Source organism: Chlorocebus sabaeus, chromosome 14 (genome assembly GCF_047675955.1).
Source record: "Chlorocebus sabaeus isolate Y175 chromosome 14, mChlSab1.0.hap1, whole genome shotgun sequence".
In the NCBI taxonomy this organism is placed as follows: Eukaryota; Metazoa; Chordata; class Mammalia; order Primates; family Cercopithecidae; genus Chlorocebus; species Chlorocebus sabaeus.
The window spans coordinates 3,377,845-3,400,978 of record NC_132917.1 but is presented as its reverse complement, the minus strand read 5'-3'; the positions used below and the strand labels follow the sequence as shown (position 1 = coordinate 3,400,978).

The window sequence follows — 23,134 nt, the reverse complement described above, 5'->3', positions numbered from 1 at the left end:
AATATTTCAGCAAGAGCCATGACTACCAGGCCACACAAACTGGGTCACCTAACCTTCTGAAGGCAGAAGCAGCCATGGTGCACGGGGCAGGATGGGCAGGGAACACCCCAGGCACGTCCTGTGGGGAGGGCGTGGAGGACGTGCTCTCCCCGTGGCGGGGAAAAATGACAGCGCCACCTACCTTGCTGCAGACGGTCTTCACCCTGTGCAGTCTATCCAGCGACTCCTGTGGGTTCCCCAGGTACTGCTGAAGCTCCGCGTGCAAGATGCGCATCGAGAAGGGGACCATGGAGCCTGGAATCCAATCAGCGCTGAGTGAGTTTGTTTGCATAACTGAGCACGCAATCATACTTGGCACACTTGAAGAAGGCGTCGCAGATGTCCCAGCAGAAGTGATGACAGATCCCTTTATTTCTTGTGAAGTATTTAACGGTGTCAGCTATAAAATACATGCTAGTTTTCTCTGTGGAGCTCTATCTATGTATGTCTAGACAATTATCAGAGGAGACAGGTGGATGACACCACGATTTCCATAGCTACACTGCAATCATTTAGAAACGATCCCAAAATGAATGAAACAGTAGAGACCACCAACCCCTCCTCCAATAAAAGAAAAACCTGAATGCTCAGATATTCTTTAAAATTTCTTTTTTTTTTTGAGACAGAGTCTTGCTCTGTCCCCCAGGCTGGAGGGCAGTGGCGCGATCTCGGCTCACTGCAAGCTCCACCTCCTGGGTTTACGCCATTCTCCTGCCTCAGCCTCCTGAGTAGCTGGGACTACAGGCGCCCGCCACCTCGCCCGGCTAGTTCTTTGTATTTTTAGTAGAGACGGGGTTTCACCGGGTTAGCCAGGATGGTCTCGATCTCCTGACCTTGTGATCCACCCGCCTCGGCCTCCCAAAGTGCTGGGATTACAGGCTTGAGCCACCGTGCCCAGCCTCTTTAACATTTCTTTAGTTTAGCAAGCTCGAATGAAGGTTGCTTAGGTTGGGTTCCCCAGAAGGAGACCCTGAAGGGAGAAGCTGTAAGCCAGCCAGTGGTTCTGGCCAGTGGGGAGGGGAAACTGAGCACAGGTGCATCTCAGGCCTGGGCCCTGGGAATGGGCCTCCCACTGAATTCCACGTGGCCCTGGAGCCTGTGCTCTGCCTCTGAGCTGTCCCAACAGGAGGTAAGGGAGCTGGACTTGAAAAATCTATCATCCAGAGCTGTCTGGTTATGAGTGTGCTAAGAGGAAGAAGCCCAAGAGAAACCACCTTTATATCATATCACATGTGGCTGCATCATCTCTCACGGTAAGGTAAACTTATTGTTAATATTGTGTTCTCTTCTAATAGGATTTGGAATTTGATCTGTAGTATGTATACTAAGTAGATAACAATCAGCAAAAAATCAAATAGCATGCATTGATTATAAATGAGATAAAGAACAGAGAAATGCCAGCAGAGGGCAATCACATGTATTCAGCAAAGTGCTTTTCAAAATAGGCCTAAGTGATGAATATTTGGATCTGGAATATAGTCTGAAAGATGGTGAGGAAACACGCGTGTGACTTCTGCAAGCCACTTAACACCTCTGTGCCTCAGTGCATCCATCTGTCTATTCATTAACCATTACTGAGAATGGGCCATAACCACACTGAAATAAGCTTTGTGGTTATGGTCTTTAATAAGAAAGGTCCAAAAAGAAGACAGTGAAAATTAAGGAACACTATGGAAAATAGTTTTACTGTGATGATAAGCTGGAGAAAAGAAAGATAACAATTATTGAAATTAAAATGTTTAAACTTTCTTTTTTGATGCCACTAAATAATTTCTGTATCTCAAGAGAATGTCTGGCTGAGCTTAAGTTACAACCTGAGTCACTTCGGTTTCCCAGAAATAAACATTTCTAGACCATCAGTATAATGACGCAGGGGACTGGCCTGCAATGCAAGTCATATGTAAGTCATGTCACTGTGGAACCGGCCCAACATGGTAAGTTATATGTAAGCCGTGTCACTTCCATCCTTCTGTCTCAAGTAGAGAAGGGGCCAGAATCACTCCTATGTGGCTGATCACTTACCTCAAGGGAGAGAATATCTCAAGAACCCTTCAAGCTCTATAAGGTAAGCACAGAAACAAACCCCTACTGGAAGTTCTCAAACCCAACTTGGGACTAGATGTTAATACTCCGATCTCAATTTACAGACCAGCTGTTAATACTCCGATCTCAATTTACAGACTAGCTGTTAATACTCCGATCTCAGTTTACAGACTAGCTGTTAATACTCCGATCTCAATTTACAGACTAGCTGTTAATACTCCGATCTCAATTTACAGACTAGCTGTTAATACTCCGATCTCAATTTATAGACTAGCTGTTAATACTCCGATCTCAATTTATAGACTAGCTGTTAATACTCCGATCTCAATTTATAGACTAGCTGTTAATACTCCGATCTCAATTTATAGACTAGCTGCTAATACTCCGATCTCAATTTATAGACTAGCTGTTAATACTCTGATCTCAATTTATAGACTAGCTGCTAATACTCCGATCTGGAATACAGTTTGGTAGATGGTGAGAAAACAGGCTGTGTGACTCCTGCCACTTCACCTGAGAAGGTGGCAGAAAGTTAGCTGCCCCTTACCCTGACAACTGCCCATGGACATGCGGGTGCTTCTGGATGTAAAAGCACATGTGAAAATATTTTGAACGAAGTGAAAATAAAAATACAACATCAAAATTTGTGGGATGCAGCAAAGGCAGTGCTGAGAGGAAGCTTTTTAGCATTAAATGCATATATTAGAAAAGAAAGATCTGAAACCAGCTTCCACCTTTGAAAACTAGAAGGAAAGAAAGAGCAATATAAGCCTAAAGTAAGCAGTAGAGAAGAAAATAATAAAAATAAAAATATAATAAATAAAAATTAGAGCAGAAATCAGTGAAACTGAAAACAGGAAATCAACAGACAAAATCAACCAAACCAAAAACATATTCTTTGATAAGACCAATAAAACTCTGACAAGACCAATAAGCCTCTCCCCAGGCTAGTCAAAAAAAGAGAAGACATAAACAACTAGTACTAAAACTGAAGGATTATTACTGTGGATGCTACGGACAGTAAAAGAATAATAAAGGAATATTACGAACAGCTCTATGTCCACACATTTGGTAACTTAGATAGAAAAAGAAAAACCTTTCCAAAAAAGCAAGCCCCAGACCCAGATGGTTTCACTGTGAATTCCACCAAACATTTATGGAAGAAATGATATCAGTTCTCCACAATCTCCTCCTGAAAACAGAAGCAAAGGAATACTTTCTAACTCCTTATATGAGGCTGGCATTACCCTAATACCAAAACCAGACAAAGATGTTACAAGAAAAAAAAAATATAGACCAATATGTCTCATGAACATAAATGCAAAAATCTTCAACAAAATTAGCAAACTGAACCGAAGAGAACTGAAGTCAACAAAAAATTAGCAACCAAATCCAACAATGTATAAAAAGAATTATAAACCATGACCAGACAGAATTTATTCCAGGTATGCAAGGGTGATCTAACATTCCAAAATCAGTTAACATAATCTACTACATCAAACAGGCTAAAGAACAAAAATCTTATCCATAGATGTAGAAAAGCATTTAACAAAATCCAGCACCAGCTCATGATAAAAACTCTCAGCAAACTAGGAATAGAGGGAAACTTCCTCAACTTAATAAAGGACATTATAAAACAACTGCAGCTAACAACATACTTAAGACTGAGAAACTCAGTGATTTCCCCCTAAGATCATGAATAAAGCAACAATGTTCCCTCTCATCTCTTCCACTGAACATTGTACTGGAAGTTCGAGCTAATGCAATGACAAGAAAAGAAAACCAAAGGTACACAGAGTGGGAAGAAGGAAATAAAACTATTTGCTTGCAATGACATAATTATGAAGAAAAATCTCAAAGAACAAAAAAACTTCTAAACCAGTAAGTGTTTAAAGGTCACAGGATACGAGATCAATATGCAAAAGTCAACTGGCTTCCTAGATACTACCAATAAATGTTGGGAATTTGAAATTAAAACCACACTATCATTTCCCATATAAATAAGTGAAATACCCTCGGTATAAAATGGACAAAATAAGCACAAGAGCTGTAGGAAGAAAACTACAAAACTCTGATGAAAAAATTCACAGAGCTGAAAAAAATCAAGAGATATTCCACATTCATGGACAGGAAGACAATACTGCTAAAACAACAGTTCTTTACAACTTGACCTACAGATTCGATGCAGCCCCAATCACAATCCCAGCAAATTATTTCATGGTTATCAACGAAATGACTTTGAAGTTAATATGGAGAAGGAAAACACTCAGAATATGCAACACAACATTAAAGAGAGCAAATCTGGAGGGCTGAGACTACCCACCTTAAGAGCTACTCGAAAGCTGCTGTAAAAAGACTGGGTGACTGTGTGGTCCTCGAGAAAGAACGGACAAATGATCAGTGGCCCAGAGCAGAAAGACAAGAAATTGCTCCTCACAAATATAGTCAGTTTGATCTCTGACAGAGGAATAAAGGAAATGCAATGGAGAAAGAACAGGTTTTTCCAAAAATGGTGCTGGGACAACTGGACGTCCACATGAAAAAAATGAATCTAGACACAGATCTTATATTTTACACAAAAATTAACTCCAATAACAGACCTACATGTAAAGTGCAAAAACTGTAAAACTTTTAGAACAGAACACAGATGAAAATCTAGGTGACCTGGGTTTGTTGATAATCTTTTAGATACAACACCAAAAACATAATCCATGAAAAGAAAAAAATCAGTAAGCTGGACTTCATTAACATTAAAAACGTATGCTCTGTAAAACGTAGTATTAAAGTAACGAAGAGACAAGTCACAGATAGGAAGAAAATATTTGTAAAACACCTATCTAATAAAGAACTTGTATCCAACATATACAAAGAATTCTTAAAAATCAACAACAGGCCAAGTATGGTGGCTGATGCCTGTGATCCCAGCAGGTGGGGAGGCTGAAGCAAACTGATTGCTTTTTTTGGTTTCTACAAAAAACACAAAAACTAGCCAGGTGTGGTGTGTGCCTATAGTCCCAGCTACTCCGTTGGTTGAGGTGGGAAGACTGCTTAAGCCCAGGGGCTCGAGGCTGCAGTGAGCCGTAACTGCACAACTGGACTCCAGCCTGGGCGACAGAGTGAGACTCTGTCTCCAAAAAACAGACAATAAGAAAACAAATAACCCAATTAATAAATGGGCAACAGATCTGAACAGACACCTCACCAATGAAGATTTATCAATGAGAAGCACATAAAGATGCTCATCATCATGTCATTAGGGAACTGCAAATTAAAACAACGAGATGACACTCTACACCTATCAGAATAGTGAAAAATCCAAACAATGACAATACCAAAGGCTGGTTGAGGATGTGAATCAACAGGAACTCTCATTCATTGCCCTTAGGAAAGCAAAATAGTATGAAAGCCTTGGAAGATGCTTGGCAGATATTTACAAAGCTAAGAATACTTTTACCATAAGATCCAGCAATCACAGTCCTAGGGAGTTACCCAAGGATTGGAAAACTTGTGTCTACACAAAACCTTGCAAAAGAATGTTTATAGCAGCTTTATTCATAATTGTCAAAAACCAGAAGCAACCAAGTTCTATTCTTCAACAGAGGAATGCGTAAATAAGCTGTGGTATATACACACACCGGAATATTATTCAGAGATAAGAAATGTACTATCAACCAGAAAAAGACAGTGGAACCATAAATGCACATTCCTAAGTGAACGAAGCCAACCTGAGGACCACACACTGTATGATTCTCACTATAAGACCTTTGGAAAAGGTGAAACTATGGAGACAATGGAAAGACTCCAAGTTCCCAGAGGTGGTGGGGGATTAATCCAGGGGTGGTGGTGGGGGGTTAATCCAGGGGTGATGGGGGATCAATCCAGGGGTGGTGGGGGGATTAATCCAGGGGTGATGCAGGATTATGAATCCAGGGGTGATGCGGGATTATTAATCCAGGGGCAATGGGGGATTAATCCAGGGGTGATGGGGGGGTTGATCCAGGGGCAATGGGGTATTAATTTAGGGGTGATGGGATATTAATCCAGGGGCAATGTGGGATTATTAATCCAGGGGTGATGGGGGTTGATCCAGGGGTGATGGGGGATTGGGGGGATTAACCCAGGGGTGATGGGGGGGATTAATCCAGGGGTGATGGGGGATTAATCCAGGGGTGACAGGGGATTAATCCAGGGGTGATGGGGGATTAATCCAGGGGTGGTGGGGGGATTAATCCAGGGGTAGTGGGGGGATTAATACACAGGGCAGTGAAACTATTCTGCATGACACTATGATGAACACGGAATGTCATTAATTTGTTGAAACCCACAGAATGGACAACCCACAGAGTGAACCCTAAGGTAAACTATGTACTTTAATAACAATGTACCGATATTGGTTTATCAATTATAACAAAAGTACTATGCTAATGCAAAATTTTTATACTTATTAATAAAAATGCAAGATGTTATTAAAAACTGTGCAGAAGATAGAGGGTATATGGAACTCTACTCTATTTTTCTGTAAATTACAAAAAGGGAAGATAAACCTAACTACACATATAATTTAAAATATAATAAAGATGGTCTCTCCGAGGTATTAGATGGAAAATGGAGTTTTTAATGAGCGTGGTTCAAATATGGGGGCTGCCACATGAAAAAAAATAAAATCAGATCCATTTCTTTGGGGTGAAGGACTGTGTTCTTGGGATCTCAAATTGAAACTTAAAATATTAATTTTTTTTGTCAGAAATACTATTAAATATAGTGGCCAGCTGTAGCTAAAAGAGTAATATTAATACTTGATTAAAGGTACATTCCGACCAGCTGCAGTCTTGTCACCTGTGTCCTTGTCAGAACTTCAGAATCTCAGGCCCTGCCCAGACCTGCTGCATCAGGGCCTGCCCACCACAAGAGCCTGGGTGACTCCTGTGCACGCTGAGATGGAGAAGCACTGCTCTAAAACAGTACCTCACTGATGTGAAATTAAAATTCGCCAACTCAAAGGTTATCAGGTAATATCAATTATATTTTTCTAATGTCTCAGAATGCACACTGACCTTCCTTAGGATCAAATTAAAACAGGTAATCAGTAGTATATGCTGCCTTAATTATAACAGGTAATCAGTACTACATATAGCACATTCATTACATATCACACAGGAAAATGTCCCTCATTAGATATATATTGTCTCCTTGCTACCTCCACCCTTTTAAAAACCACACAGGCGTTTAAAGCCTAAATGGGGGTTAAGGGAAAAGAAGGTGATGAAATTCTGCCTGAACTTCTGTGAGGCCTTGGGGACCAAACGCCTGCTTGTACCTGTGGACTCCGCGCTGCTGGAGCAGGTGGAGTTCAGCTGTGGTCAGATCCTCCTCCTCCAACAAACCTGACTTCCAGGTTCTTTTCAAATCTCCCACGTGCTAAGGTGCTCCCATTGCTACTGCTTTTGGGAGGTGGGGAGGATATTTTTGTGAACAAAATTTACCCATTTCTTCCTTACATTTGGGGGACATAGTGAATAAAATCACAATTAAAACTAGCACTAATGTAGCAAAATTCTTTCAGAATTAAATTTTAACATTTTAAAAAGAAAATATGTTAATATTATTTAAAAAAATGATAATGAGCCCTTCCCCACCCCCCACGTAACAGTTAATAACTCAGCTGGGCGCGGTGGCTCATGCCTGTCATCCCAGCACTTTGGGAGGCTGAGGCGCACAGATCACTTGAGGCTGGAAGTTCGAGACCAGCCTGGCCAACATGGCGAAAAACCTGTCTCTACCAAAAATAACAAGTATTAGCTAGGCGTGGTGGCACACGCCTATAATCTCTGCTACTCAGAGGCTGAGGCAGGAGAACTGCTTGAATCTGGGAGGTGGAGGTTGCAGCGAGCCGAGATCGCACCAGTGTGCTCCAGCCTGGGCGACAGAGTGAGACTCCATCTCAAAAAGAAGAACATAAAAACCACAGTAACTCAAACTTCTGCGCATCCTCGTTCCCACGGAGGGTGATCGGCTCCTCCTGCTCCACCGGCCAGTCCCTCAGTCCAGACGGAAAACTGCAGCCTGAAGGGGGACTGCCTGGGGTTCTGTGGCAGGGAAGAGATGGCTGGCTGTGTCCTCATTATGGTGGCACTTTCCCTCACGCTGCCACCTCTCCTTGTAGATACTCGGTTATCAAGTAAACAAACATTCCCTAATCCCAATTCATCCAAAGCTGCCAACATACGGCCACCAGGCCACTTGGCAGCCGCTCTGCAAAGATCGTCAGCTGGAAGCTCTGGCAGCATCCCCCACGCAATCCTCTCTCGTGCTTCCCTCAGGGGGAACCTAAAAGCTGGGCCCTCCCCAGGTAGATGCAAAACCAAGAATGACAGTAGCGGTGATCCAAGTCGGCCAGGTTCTTCCTTAAACACGCTGTCATTGTTTGTGCCTTTCCTAGCAATACCTGGAGCAACGTGAAGACTGAAGTGGAAGAAGATCTTCCTCCTCATTGACGTGTATCATTGAAAAAGTCTCGCACGGGTTAAAAATCTTAAAAGAATAAAAATCCGAAGGAAAAACATATCTACAACTTCATATGAAAGAGAAAAATGTAGGGAATTAAATCAGAAAGAAAAACACCCCTTCCTAGAAAAAATAGATGGATCATAGAATTAAAACAATAAATGGAAGCAGCTGGAGAAACCGCCTGTGCGCTCCAGGTGGGGCGGGTGAATTTCACTGAGCTGACATTTACTCAGCAGCTCCTGGCGCTGGGCAGGAGGGCCTGCACCCTGTGCACACAATGAGAGCTATGGGGTCCGCGTCCTCAAGGAAACCACTCCCCTCTTCAACAAGATACATACAGGAGCTGCTTTGGTGTAATTCATACTTTTGTCTTAAGTAAATGCACATAAAGATACCTTTAAGCTGATTCTCTCAGTCACCAAACCTAGCCCCTGTCTCTGAAGAGCCACCCTGGGAATCTCAGTGAAATCCTCCATGCTGAGGGTGGTTGTCAAGTGAGATAAAATATGCAAGGCCTCCACACCAGCCCTGAGGCCTATCTTTCTCCTGCAGGGAGAAAGAGCATTGGAAAGGAAAAAAAAAAAAAAAAAAAAAGGAGAAGCTAGTCAAAATCTGTAAGGAAAAACAATTCCTAGTGGATTTATTTTTCTGGAAGATTCCCATGTATAGTTGTGACCTGCCAAAATCTAGGTTGGTATAAATACTGTAGAAGTGTTCTCATTAATCATTTAGAAAACATTAAATGAAAATACTCCTACAAAATTTATTTCAGACTGTCCCTTGCTGTGCTGAAAATCCATACTGTTACTATAGAAAAGAGAAATGTGCCAGGAATTGCCCGGGCCTTGGTGCTGGGCAGTGAAAAATGAAAGGGAAAAAAGATGACATTTCAGTTTCCCTTCAGTGGGGTATGCTACCTTCTGCCACTCACTAGCTGTTTGTGCTGGGTGGATCACATCCTCTCTGCAGCCTTTTGTGTCACCTGCGAACTAGGGCGTGAGGGCCCAGATGCAGCTAGGTGGCCATGAGGCCAGAGCAGGTGTGCCATGAGGATGCCTGGATGCCTGTGCCACCTGCCTCAGAGAACGTGGCTGTGGGAGCCTTCCAAACCCTTTGCCCAATTTTAACAGCTTTACCCTTTCTTCAAAAAGGCACAAACTTACAAGTTTGCCCTGGCATTTCCATCTCATTTTCAAGTTATGCGAATGCTTTGCTGGGAAGACTGCTTTGTATTGATTTCCCTCTGTCTCTGCATGTCTTGTGTGTCCTTCCCTATCCTGACCTCAACAGGCAGGATAAGCCATGCGCTTGGTTTCCCTCTGCTCAACGGTGAGGATACTGCTTGGTGTCTGTGCCCGGCCAAGCACACGGTGTCACACTTACAGCTCTCAACATGTCATTTTTGAGTTAAATGTGGCATTGGAAATTTAAAAAAAACTAAAAACAACACAAAAACAGTGAGAAAGTCCTAAGAGAAAAAAATACCTTAAATATAAATGATTCACTTAAGTCTCCAAAGCCGTGAAGCATGAAGACAAACTGAGGCTTGGGTCACTGCCTCTGTATGAGTCCGCCACCGCCATGTGCAACCCATGTGTGGCTTCAGCTACAGCCCAGTGACTGGCCAAGGCCTGTATCTAGTGCAGACAGGGTAAGGAGACGTCTCCATTTGGGTGTTCTCATGGTAGATATGGGGCCCCAAACTGAAAATTCCCATATTTTTAGTGGTTTGTTCTAAGAAAGGACTGAGAATGTCAGATTTCATAAAAACAGTGAGCAAAGTGAAAAGCAGGATGATGAATGAATGAGCCTTCTCCAAACAAATAAAGCAGCAATCACGTGTCCAACAATCAACACTCGGGAGTTCTGATGCAAAGCACTGTGACCTGGAAATCTACCTCAAGCAGAACGTGGTCACTCTGCAAGGTGAGGTAATTTTGTCATGAAAAATAAAATCTGACATTTGAAACATGCTGAATATTTAATTCTGAGATATCACGTATGGTTATGTGTTGATAAAAAAAAGTTTCAGAATTTAATTTGAGAACTCAAAATGTGAATTTCATGATTTTGAAGGGAGGATGAAAAAGGATGAAAGGTCCAGTGACAGTGACAGTGTGCCTCTACGCACACAGAGGAGCAGACAGCTGAGGGACGAGTAGAGAGATTCTTACGCGCACAGAAGAGCAGACGACTGAGGGGCGAGTAGAGCGATTCCGGTTAATTGAAGTGTTTGCCCCATCCACTTTAATTTGACTTGAGGGTAATCCATAAGGATTCACTTCTGAAGTACAATTTCGTGTGAAGTCATTACAGCTCTTGTAACTTAGACTAAACATACAGATCTGAATTTAGTATTAGAAGCAGCACCGTACTTCTTAAACAGCATAGTGAAGATAATCAAGTTGCTTTATTTCCAATGGGAAGATCTTTCAGGCTCCTATTTTCCCTCTAGTTGCATGGAAACTTGAAGTGAGCAATTTAATGCAGAACGTGGTACTTTAAAAATTCAAAGCACTAGGAAAGTTTACATGCTTACTGCCATCGTGAATGTCTCTTTGGAACGAGAAGCGTAATTCCAAACAACAGATTAAAAAGATGGTGGTGGGGGTCTGGAAAAATTTAACTCTCTGAGAGAGGATGAAATTAACCTTGTCAGGAATGGACATTTAATTTTCTTTAACATAGTGAATATGTACAACACAAGAGTGAACCCAAGTGTAAACTATGAACATTTGTTAATAATGCTGTACCAACACCGGTTCATCAGTCGTAACAAATGTACCACACCAATGCAAGCTGTCAATATAAAATGCAATGAATGATCTAGAAATATTATTCAGAGATATAATCCCTACCAACACTTTTCATGACTGCAAACCCTATGACGGGAGAAACAATCTGTACTAGTGTAACAATTTAAAAAATAAAAAAAAAATCTAAAAGAAAATTAAAGAAAGAAGGCTAGTACAGGGATATGAAGAATGGCTCTCAAAAGAGAAACTCCGTAGGATTTTGGAAAGGTATTTTAAAGCCCGAATGTGAATAGTAATTATGAAGTTAACAACATTTAAGACAAACAAAAACACTTTTGGTGCTGGGAAAAGGCTGGTGTCCATAGCGACCACCCTCTGGGGTGGATGAGATTTCCTGGGACAGGGATGCGCCCTGCAGATGCTGAGGTGCCAGTGACGGCAGATGGCCGTGCTGTGGGGAGATTACAGAGGATGTCTGTCTACGGGGCCAAAGACTGTGGGAGGTGATCCCGGAGCACTCATGTTAAGTGCATCCCACTGCACTCGATGGAAGACGGCGAGGGCAGCAGGTGGCCTAGGGCCTCAAGGCTATGCCAGGAGAGAGAGCATCTTTGACAGGTGTGCACAAGGGACTCTGCAGGGCTGCCTCGGAGCTCTTGGAAGCTCCACGTGAAGAGCGGCAAGTCAGCAGCTGTGTAGACTCTCTTCCCAATACTGCATCTCCCAGAGCTCCTCCTCACCCAGCGGACGGCCCCAGCAACAGTGTGCAGAGCTCCTCCACACCCAGCGGACGGCCTCAGCAACAGCGTGCAGAGCTCCTCCACACCCAGTGGACGGTCCCAGCAACAGTGTGCAGAGCTCCTCCACACCCAGCGGACTGTCCCAGCAACAGTGTGCAGAGCTCCTCCACACCCAGGGGACGGTCCCAGCAACAGTGTGCAGAGCTCCTCCACACCCAGCGGACGGCCCCAGCAACAGTGTGCAGAGCTCCTCCACACCCAGCAGACTGTCCCAGCAACAGTGTGCAGAGCTCCTCCACACCCAGGGTACGGTCCCAGCAACAGTGTGCAGAGCTCCTCCACACCCAGGGGACGGTCCCAGCAACAGTGTGCAGAGCTCCTCCACACCCAGCGGATGGTCCCAGCAACAGCGTGCAGAGCTCCTCCACACCCAGCAGACTGTCCCAGCAACAGCGTGCAGAGCTCCTCCACACCCAGCGGACTGTCCCAGCAACAGCGTGCAGAGCTCCTCCACACCCAGCGGACTGTCCCAGCAACAGCGTGCAGAGCTCCTCCACACCCAGGGGACGGTCCCAGCAAGAGTGTGCAGAGCTCCCTTAGGAAACGTTCTGGAAAGCTGTCTGGTAAATGTCTTTACTTGTCTCAGCCTACTTGGGAATGACAAAGGCATGATTTCTTTGCATTTATTATTCCTGATATAACAGTATGTGGAATCAAGAAGATACTCCTAAAACGGGTTATGTTGCAAACAAAAAAGGTTATGTTTGTATTTTTAAATTAGAATTTTTTTTTCAGGGTTGCAAATAGTATTTCCCAGAATGGGACAAGATATTAATATTTCCCAAATACAAAACAGATGAAGGATTAAATACCTACTATATAGAATGAACCTCAAGCAATTAATAACAAAGATAACCCAATAGAAATACAGGCCAAGATTATGAAAGAGTGAGTCACCAAGGAGGAAATTCCGACAAAGGACACATAATTCGGCAGAAATCAGAAAGACGTCAGTTGTGACAGGAGGTAGAATTTTAGACTCACTGGTGAAAGTCTGACAATCTTTACTCATACAAGAGTGGAGGGACAGAAACACAGGCTGTGGCTGGGAGTGGAAATTAGCATGGCCACTTTCACATATGCCACTTTAAATTTACACCTCGAATTCAACATGTACAAAGGGAAATGTACAAAGATGTCCATAACACCACTGCTCATCATAGCCTAAAGCTGGAAATATCCTAATTGTTCATCTTTATGGATACGGATACAGATGGATATGAACAATGGCGAGTGCAGAAAAAAAAAAGCAAATGAAGAATGATGTGCTCATGAAGTATATTTACAAAGCTTGTAAGACAATACTCTCTCTCTGTACACATGTATTTCTCTGTGTGTATGTATATGTGTGTGTATGAAGCAAATATGTAAAAACATGATCTGGAAGGATACACAACACACAACTGTGACTGCTTCTGGGAGGGACTGAACTGGGAAGGAGGTTCACAGGCTGTATCAGCAATGGGTGATTTCATTTGTTACAAAAAAGGTCTAAGGCAAATATGAAAAAATATTTGTTAATTGTCTGAGTATTTTATAAATATCAATTTTTGTTAAGCAAAGAGTGGATTCAACCAGATCCCAAAACAGAGTTTCTCATAAGGTACAGAAGTAGTGGGTTAGAATAAAAGTAAATACCTTTTATTAAAAAGCTATTAGAACAGAAAAAAAAGTAAAGTAAAAGTAAACAGTAAATAGATGTGGGCAACACAGAAAAATCAAATATCTGAATTTGCACAAATCCATCTGGAAACAACAGTGGCATCCTGTGCAATGAAAGAGTACTCTACCTCAACTATCTGAAGAATTCATGGATAGGGAACTTCTGTTTCAAAATCAGAGAAATACGAATAGGAAAGGCAACTTTAAGATATATTTATCTTTTTCTCTGTCCCTGGAGATGCATGATACAGGGTATCACTATGCAAGTGAAGTTCAGCTTTCAGCGATAAGACAGTGGCTATGAGCAAGTTTTCTGCACACTATTTTTATTTTTCTTGTTTTGACATCTTCTACCAGTATGACCAACACCGATCCTCTGAATTTCCTGAAGCCACATGACAATTCTAGACAGAAGAGCTCAGTTGCCAAGTTATGTGTGAAGTCTCAGGGAACTAAAGCCACACAGTCTTTAAGTGTGTCCTGCAGGGACACAGAGGACTTCCAGTGAATGAAAAGATGTGGACAATCTGCTCACCACCCCCAGCCAGTTGGCTTCTGAACACAAATCTGAGCTTTCAATGACTGCCCCACAACCCATGAAATGAACTCCGACAAAAGGCTTGATGCAAGCAGCTTTCACTCCACCGCCTGTGGCCTGGGTTCTGGGGATGGAGGAAGCTGGGCCCTGGGTTCTAGGGATGGGCATAGGGTCTGAGAGGGGAAGAAGCAATGAATGCAGTAGAAGAGGAACAGAGGAAAAGGGGGTGGAGATTGAGGAGCAAGAAAGGAAGATAAAGAGAGGACACCCAGGTCAGAGTCAGTGCTATCTGGGCTTCTTGTGGTTTTGGGGGTCCCACCCAGAACCGCACAGACCTCAGCTCCGGGGGCGCGGGGCTGGGTGGGCCCCATGACTGTAGTCCTCAGGATTTTTCCCGTGCGCAGGAGGGAGCATCCAACCAACCAAGTGAAAGACAGCGCTAGGGTCAGAAATGGGGCTGGGCTTTGGGGGGTGCTGAAAGCAACTGACTGAAATTGCGAGATATGACACATAAATACATCAACCATAATACTGTTCCCTTCTTGGATGAATTATTTTAAAAAAACCTTCATGATTTTTACACACGATTCATTACATGTCTTGTTATGAATATTCTGAATGGGCAAAAATTACGCCCAATATTTACATGAAATATATTAAAGCTCATTCATAAAAGTTGTTTTTATAATTATAGCCTCCTTTTAAAGCACATTTTAACAACTTGCTTTGCTTATATATTGCAAGCTAAAATGAAGTGAATGAATCAAAATCTTACATTTATGCTTTGTTACACCACAAAATGGGAAGAAAAATTAGTAAACATCCAGCATATTATTGAGGATGAATGTTAATACACTTTTGCTAAAATATATGTATGATTTATGTCTATTTCATAATTTAAATTAGCTGCTTAATGATGCGTAGCTGCTATCTTCTCTTTATCCATTTACCAGTGCAATTTAATTTCAGGAAGAATCAAAGCATGTTTTCTAGGCTTGACTGAACATCCTTAGGAAAAAATGTCCTCAAAATGAGGAGGAAAGATGACAGGTAGTTCTCCACCTAAATCCACAGATTTTGATATTCTTAAATGGCACTCAGTGTCATTTCCACCAACATCCTCTCCTGAGAGATGGGTAAACCGTGCCACGGAGCCTTCAGCATGCTGTAAAATAGGATGCGCAAGGCGAGGCTGGGCCTTCCTGAGCGGCCAGAGGTAAAGGTTAGAGACCAGTGGGAGCTGGAGCTTTTTTTTTTTTTTTTTGTGAGACAGAGTCTTACTCTGTCACTCAGGCTGGAGTGCAGTGGTACGATCTTGGCTTACGACAACCTCCGCCTCCTGGGTTGAAGAGATTCTTGTGTATCAGCCTCCTGAGTAGCTGGTATGACAGGTGTGCACCACCATGTCTGGCTAATTTTTTGTATTTTTAGTAGAGACGGGGTGTCACCATGTTGGCCAGGCTGGTCTCGAACTTCTGGCCTCAAGAGATCTTGAGATCTTCATGGCCTTCCAAAGTGCTGGGATTACAGGCATTAGCCACTGTGCCCAGCCGAGCTGGAGATGTTTATTTGGTCATCATAGGAAATAGCTGCCTCTCAGTCACACTCATTCTTAAACACCTGTCATAAATTCAGAAGCAGGTGATGTAAGAGGAGTCATTTTGAATCTATAATTCACACGGACCTCAGTAGGAAAAGAAACCAGAGCACTTGGTGCAGCTCTGCCCTTCAGAGTATCTGGTGGTTTCAATTAAGGCCTGTGTGCTCAAGGCCCTGAGTTTTCTGTTAGCAGCAGACAAAATGCCTAAAAAAAATCAGCTGTCAAGTCCCAGCCCCAGTCCCCAGCCCAGGCAGAGTCCCACAGACCTGGGTCCAGCCCCCTCCCGGGACTATGAGCGACGTGGGAAGGGCGGGGTTGGAGGAGATGCTCAGGCTGCAGTCAGGCAGAGGGGGAAGGAATGGTTTTATTTATGCTGGGGGAAAACAGAGCGAATCCTTATAAGAAATAGGAAAGCAGCCGTTTCTTGACTATGAGAGCTACCAGGCATAACTGATTAAATAGAAACACCCTCAAACTTCCCCAATTAACAACGCCTTTAACCTTTCCATCTTTTCTTCACAACCTACCAAGTGACAGCCTCCCCATTCTTTCCGGGCTGGAAATTTGGTCTTACATGGAAAGGATGACCTTCAAATTGGTGACGAAGTGGAGACAAGAAAGGGACATGACAGAATCAGGGAGCCCAGTTAATTTACAAGGTAGAACAGTATCCCTGGAACAACCAGCAATGGCTGTATCTCTCCAAACTCATGAGCGGTTGAGGGAACCACCTACAAGCAGACTGGACGGAACTTTGGGAGGGACGTAGATAAGACTTACTCCTGGGGAGAGGGGACAGACAAAGCCCTGCTCCTCCAGGACAGTGCTCACGACCACCGTGCAGCTTCCTGGCTGGAATGAGGGAGAAGACCCCAGGGAAGAAGTCAAGACATCTTTATCTAACTCATGGCCGCAAAGGCAGACTCCTGGGGACAGAAGGCGTGCTTGGCCAGCAACACCAGTAAGAGCCCTTCAGCAAGTTCCCGAGAACCCTCTGGCCCCACTTCCTCCACCTATTGGCCACGCCACGGCAGACAGAGCTCCTGAACACGCACCATCAAGCGGTCCTGGCTTTGGTCTGTTCCTCCTGGTCATGTGGAAGGCTAGCAGGACTGGACAGGCCAGTGGGTGGGCAGGCAGTGTCGCACATTAAGGACTGGCATCTACGTCCCTGGATGACACGGAGTCCTACGTCCGAGAGCGACAGTGTTGTTGCTGGTCCCTCCTCACTCCGCGGCTACCTGGACTGGCTGGTTCACTTCCATGAAATCAAGCCAGCCCCATCAAGACACTCGCTCTGATTTATGCCCTATCGTAGTTATTAGAAGTTACCCTTTCCATTTTTTTCTTTTCTACAAGGGGCAAATTCCCTTAGTCAGAGGAATAAACAATTTTAATACCAGTGAGACTAAAGGTCAAAAAATATTTTATACTAAAAATGATAAAAATCTCCATCAATTCTGGGATAACTCAGAGTAATATGGACCAATTCCCTCCCGTCCTACCTGGAGGAAGGTAAAGATGATAAAGGAGAGAGCATGGGGAATAAAGAAAGCCGGCGTCTGCATTTGTTCCTATGCCCCTCCAAAGAAACAGAGCTGAGTTTTAAGCAAAAAACAACACACAAAGAAGATGAAAGATGTGTTTTTACTTCTAGCCTTTTTAGTTCATGTATTTACTTACTAGTATCAACTAAGTTAAATAGAATGTTTATTTACTTTTTCTGAGCCTTCTATAGGAATTATTATTTTATTATTAATCAGGCCTTTGCATCTCTTGTACTGCTGGTTTTAAATATTTTCTACCTCCAATCAGGCTCTGCATTTCCTGACACCTAGGACCATTCTCCGTAGCTCCACTGCCGCAGTCAACAAATGCTGACAATCGAGCCTGCAAAACGCGGCAGTGTGAGACTTTCTCACGTCACTGATACGTTCAGAAGAGAGTAAGAAAACCAGCAAATACAGCTGGTACTAGAGAGCAGCCACTATTCCAAGCAGCTTACACACGACATCATTTAATCTTCAGGACAATCCAGGAAGCAAGCAGGACTGGCATATCTGTTTTACCGATAAGGACACTGGGGCACAGAGAGGTCAGATAACTCCCCCAAGGCTACACGAGTCAGTGGGGGTACCAGGATGTAACTGGGGATGCCTGACAACAGGGCCTGGGCTTTCAACAGCTGCTTACACCACCCTCATGAGACATCCTGCCAGGACTGTTTTCTATTTAAGAACATATGAGGGGCTTCAAACATATTTATAAGGTTCTCCACCAAGAGACACACATTGCACAAGGCTCCCAGTGCTGCGGAAGGCTCTCCGTAACCCGTCTTCTCCCTTCCCAACTGTTGATTTCCTGTCACTCTCCTAGAACTACCCTATGCTATAGCCTAGTGTTTTCCAAACCATGGTCGTGACTGTGACCCAAAGGGTGAGTCACAACCAGATTTTTAAAATAAATTAAATAAGAATAGAGACGAATGGAAAATGTCACGGCGTGTGCCACATGGCACGGACGCGTTTGGTTTCACTGCTCTGCTTCTCTGTGCATCAGGCCCCGAGATGGGACGGTTCTTCCCTGTGGAGCACAGCTCAGACGTCTACCACCCGGGCCCTGCACCACATCATGCTGCCTTGACAGAGCAGGTGCTAGATACACGGCTGCTAAACGTACAGACAGACGCACCAGGGAGCACCTCCAGGTCAGTGTTTCGGTAAATCTGAGTGGGAGCATTCTGTAAGTCAAGGCTTGTTGCTAGGTACTTATCTGATTTTTTTCGAGACTGGATAAATAAGGAAAACTGAGGCTGCCAAATTATGTATAAATCAAAGCAAACCAGAGCAAAACACATACAAATGTACAAATATTAAATACCATGGCCTTACCCCTGCGCCCAGGGTACACGTGTGGGTAGTACTCGTAATAAAGATCTGGCTGATCAAGATTTCCAAAGGGTTCAAATTCCATCTCAGCATTCTGGAAAAGGCCCAACTTCACTAGTAGTGCCAGCCTCACAAACCAGAGCTAAAAACAAAATACAATGGAAACAATAGGTTATCTATATATATCCAGTTCAGAAATTGCTATTCCTTATGAAGTTGGTTGTTAAGAGATTAATTTCTCATATATTAAAATAAGGGCTAACCTAACTTCCTATCTTTGCATATTTACAAAATTGTGTTTAAAAAAGCAGAACGTGGTCACTCTGCGAGGTGAGGTCATGAAAAATAAAATCCGACATTTGAAACATGCTGAATATTTAATTCTGAGATATCACTCATGCCTGCAGTTCCAGCTACTCGGGAGGCTGAGGTGGGAGGATCGCTTGAGCCCAGCAGTTTGAGCACAGCCTGGACAACATAGCGAGACCCTGTCTCTAAAAAAAAAATTACTATTGAGCTTAATAACAATGTGAATGGTTTTACATAACTGTCTACTCAGTAAGTAAACATTGCTTACTCAGCAGGTGTGTGCAAAGCACTGTGCTAGGTGTCATGAGATGGAAAGGCACCAAAGGAATGCGCCGCCTAGTGGAGGGCGGGGGAATGACGGCGGGAACAGGAGCAGAAGCGCTGGAATGGGTTGTTTGAGGGCAGCTCTCAGGGCTGCGGAGTTTCAAGGGGCCACAGGCTAAGGAAGGGTCTGCTCGTTCAGGGAACGTAAGGACAAAGGCACAGAGTGGACAAAACATGACGTAGGAGAGCACAGCGTGCTCTGGCAGCATCTGGGGTACCTTCAGGAAAACGGTGGGAATTTGCATTAGAGAGCTGCACAGCCAGAGACTTGGGATTAAAAGGGGAACCTAATGTGATCTGACTTTACTGATGAGAAGAATGAATTTCACCAAGTGTCCGCTGAGGGATGAATGGATAAAGGAACGTGGCACGACACACAATGGACACCACTCAGCTTTCATGGGGGAAATCCTGTTGTGATGTGGATGAGCCTGGGGGACATGACGTTAGATGAAACAAGCCAAGCACAGAAAGACAAACAGCGCGGGACCTCACTTACACGTGCAATCTGAAAACACTGGGCTCACAGACGCAGAGGAGATGGCGGGTGCCGGGGCTGGGGGTGGGGAGGAGGGCAGGGCAGCAGAGGTGTGAGAGATGTTAGTCAAAGGAAACAAAATTCAGTGAGACAGGAGGAATAAGCTCAAGAGATCTATTGTAGACACGGTGACCACAGTTACAAACAACGTATACTAAAAATTGCTAAGACAGATTTTCAGTGTTCTCGTTATACACACACACACACACACACATGAGAAGATGAAATTTTGCATGGTAGGCAATGGGAAACTATCCAGCTCTTGACTAGCTCCGTTTCAGACCTAGTTGGAAAGGAGGGTGGTTTACCCTCTTTAGGCAGCCTGGTGGTCCCTGGCTCCCAGGAGGTCACCATATTGGTCTTGAGCTAGTGCCAACACGTGATCGGCAAAGTGCACTACGGCCCAGAACTCCTGGGCCCAAGTGACCCTCCTGCCTCAGTCTCCCCAGTAGCTGGGGCCACAGTCATGTGCCACTGCGCTGGGCAGTTTTCAAGCAGGAAAGTGAGATGATCAAAAGTGTGCTTTAAGAGTTTTTTGGAGGTAGTTGATGGAATGAATGGGAATAAAGAAACCTGAACTAAGTTCATATAGGAGGCTAAAGCAACACTGCAATGAGAGCTTGAACTGCGGGTGGTGATGGGTTGGAGAGAAATGATAGAAAAACAGCCTAGGATTTGGCAAACCAGTGGATGGACAGGTGATGGGGGAAAGCAGCTCTTCTTGTCGGCTCTTGCGGGAAGAGGAAGAAGGAGGAGGAGCCTGCTGGAAACAGCTAAGCTGTCAGGGCTCCCCAGAGCTGCTCCTTTCAAAAGCTCATCCCAGTTCTGAAGGATCTGGTGATCTGTTTAGTCCCGGGGGACTCCCATGTAAGCTAGAAGAACAGTTGAAAAACTCCCCAGGGAAAGGTAAGAATTTATCAACGTTTGCAGCTGTTCCTTCTTCTCAGATGAGTTTCCTTTTGTTCACAAGTCTATTTTGTGCATTCCTTTTTTTTTAAATTTCAGAGCAAGTGATATGCCAGGAGGAGCAAACCCATGGCACATGGACCCTCCGTCCTTGGGGGTGGAAAGAACCAACTGCTCCTGTCACTGTTTCCTACCGGGCTCAGACATGCCCCAGATCCCCGCACAGGCCAGCTGCTGCTGCCAGTCGTGAGGCGAACCTGCCTGCTGACCCAAAGCCATGCTGGTCCCACCATGAGACTAAGTGTGGGCACCTGTGAGTGTGCTTCTGGGGCGCACAGGCGTCCTGATGGGCCAAAGTGAGAATTCCAGTGCCCCAGTATAGTATATACAATATAATTAGGAGATAAAGAAGCAGGATATGAAAATATACTTTTTGTTACTGGCATGAAAGGCCATGGTCCTATCCATGTCCCCAAACTGTGACAAGCTAGGTTAAACTACAGCCCGTGAAAGGTGTTCTCACCTGCAGTGAATCTGTCGTGTGGCTGGTGGGCAGCCCGCTCTTGCCGTAGCCCTGGCCATGGGCTGTGAGGAGACGTCCGCACAGGTCCACTGCTGCCCTCCAGTTTCTGCAGCTCTGCAAGACATGGCAGAACATGTGACCAAACACACATGCAAGGCATGGTGGAATCCATGACCCAAACGCATAGCCACTGGCCACAGCTGCTCACCTTGCTGGAAGCAGCGCCAGCCACAGCCATTAGTAATCATGACAAGGCCAGTGTGCTGGCAGCACGGAGGGGAATGCCATTTGTCAACGCTGCACGTGTAATTAGGCAATAAGAGAGCCAAGCGTGAGATACAGTTTGAGCTGATCAAATCATAAAAACAGTAACATTTAGCAACTGATAGAGCATCGGGAAGAGGCTTTTTATTGGAAACCTCCGCATCTCTCCCAATCTATATGACTGGCGTCCTTTTTAGCAGGATTGTCTTGAGATTTGTCAATTTAAAATCAATAAGGAAATTTTATGCTATGTGTTGGACATATGTATTTGTATCTGTAAGATCCGCATGTGACTATAAAATAAGTGGCTTTATATGTTCATAATTCTAATTTATCAATATGAAAAAATCAATGAACTATGTGAACACAACATGTTCCAGGCCCATGTGGCAATGCACGACATACTTTCACATCGCGTAACGTTACGGCTTCAACACGGAAAGGCTGGCTGGTACCGCCACGCTGGCTGATTCGTATAGACTCCTGTGTTTATCTTTGCCCTTGTGCAAGGCAGAAAGGACAGCTGTTAGAGAAATGAATGGGAAAATAAGGTCGGAATGTTTAAACCTTTTAAGAAGCTAACAGTGGATGCTCACTCTGTCTTTTCTCAAGGTAATGGGCACTATCTTTGAATACTGTAGATGTCCTCATTTCTGCACAGTCAATAAACATGCTTTAAGTACTTCCTGTCTGACAAAGACTGCAAGGCTGGCGGGGAGGTTAGTGAACGAGCACTCATTAGTGGATGATCTAGCAAGGGAGACAGACAATTAAACAATATGTTTCTCAAGAATTAGCTAAATGATTTTATGTGCATGCCAAGCACTTCTCTGACAAGAAGTGTAGGAGTTTACATATTTTAAACATGTGTGGTAAAGCCTGCCACACACGTCTTCTGTGTACTAGCTCACACACGCACTGCTCCCTCTCCACACCTCCTGCCCTCCACGCCCGGACAGAGAACTCAGGGCCTGCTCACGAAGCGCCTAGGAGGGAAATGAGTGTCAGCTTTGCACTACGGTTGTTCTGCAGTCTTTTATTTGGGCTTCCTCAGGCAGGAGCTAACGACCTGCTCTAATTCCAGCTGCAGTGGGGGCGGGGGCTGTGTTGCAGGCAGGAGACTGGGGCTTGTGTCTTCCGGGGCTCTGACATGTGGCCTCACACTCACACTGCAGGCTCAGCAATGGCTGAGTTTACAGAGCTGAGGTCATCTGTCCCACCTTACAGATGTGACAATTAAATAAGATATATGAAAGTGCTGAACACAGAGCCAGGCAGGAGGGAGGCATTAAAAATGTGAACGATGCTGTTAAAAATTCCCAAACTGTTTCTACATCATTCCAGAGTTGGCGTGTGCGTGCCCAGTGAAACTCTATGTGTGAGGGAAGGAACTGGTGCTGGGCCCGGAGCTTCAGACAGGCCAGGCTCTATCAGCGA

At 44.2% G+C, this 23,134-nt stretch overlaps 1 protein-coding gene across 2 annotated transcripts in view; it reads right to left on the bottom strand.

Moving 5' to 3' along the window:
* The window catches only part of TRAPPC12 (trafficking protein particle complex subunit 12), a 105,547-nt gene that overhangs the window by 38,398 nt on the left and 44,015 nt on the right, over positions 1-23,134 (bottom strand). For both annotated transcript variants that reach the window (XM_007971610.3, XM_007971612.3), the window contains exons 4-6: positions 21,434-21,547; positions 18,837-18,975; positions 182-294 (exon numbers count right to left, since the gene is read on the bottom strand). In XM_007971610.3, the coding sequence (XP_007969801.3) occupies positions 182-294; positions 18,837-18,975; positions 21,434-21,547 (366 nt within the window). The remainder of the gene's footprint in view (positions 1-181; positions 295-18,836; positions 18,976-21,433; positions 21,548-23,134) is intronic.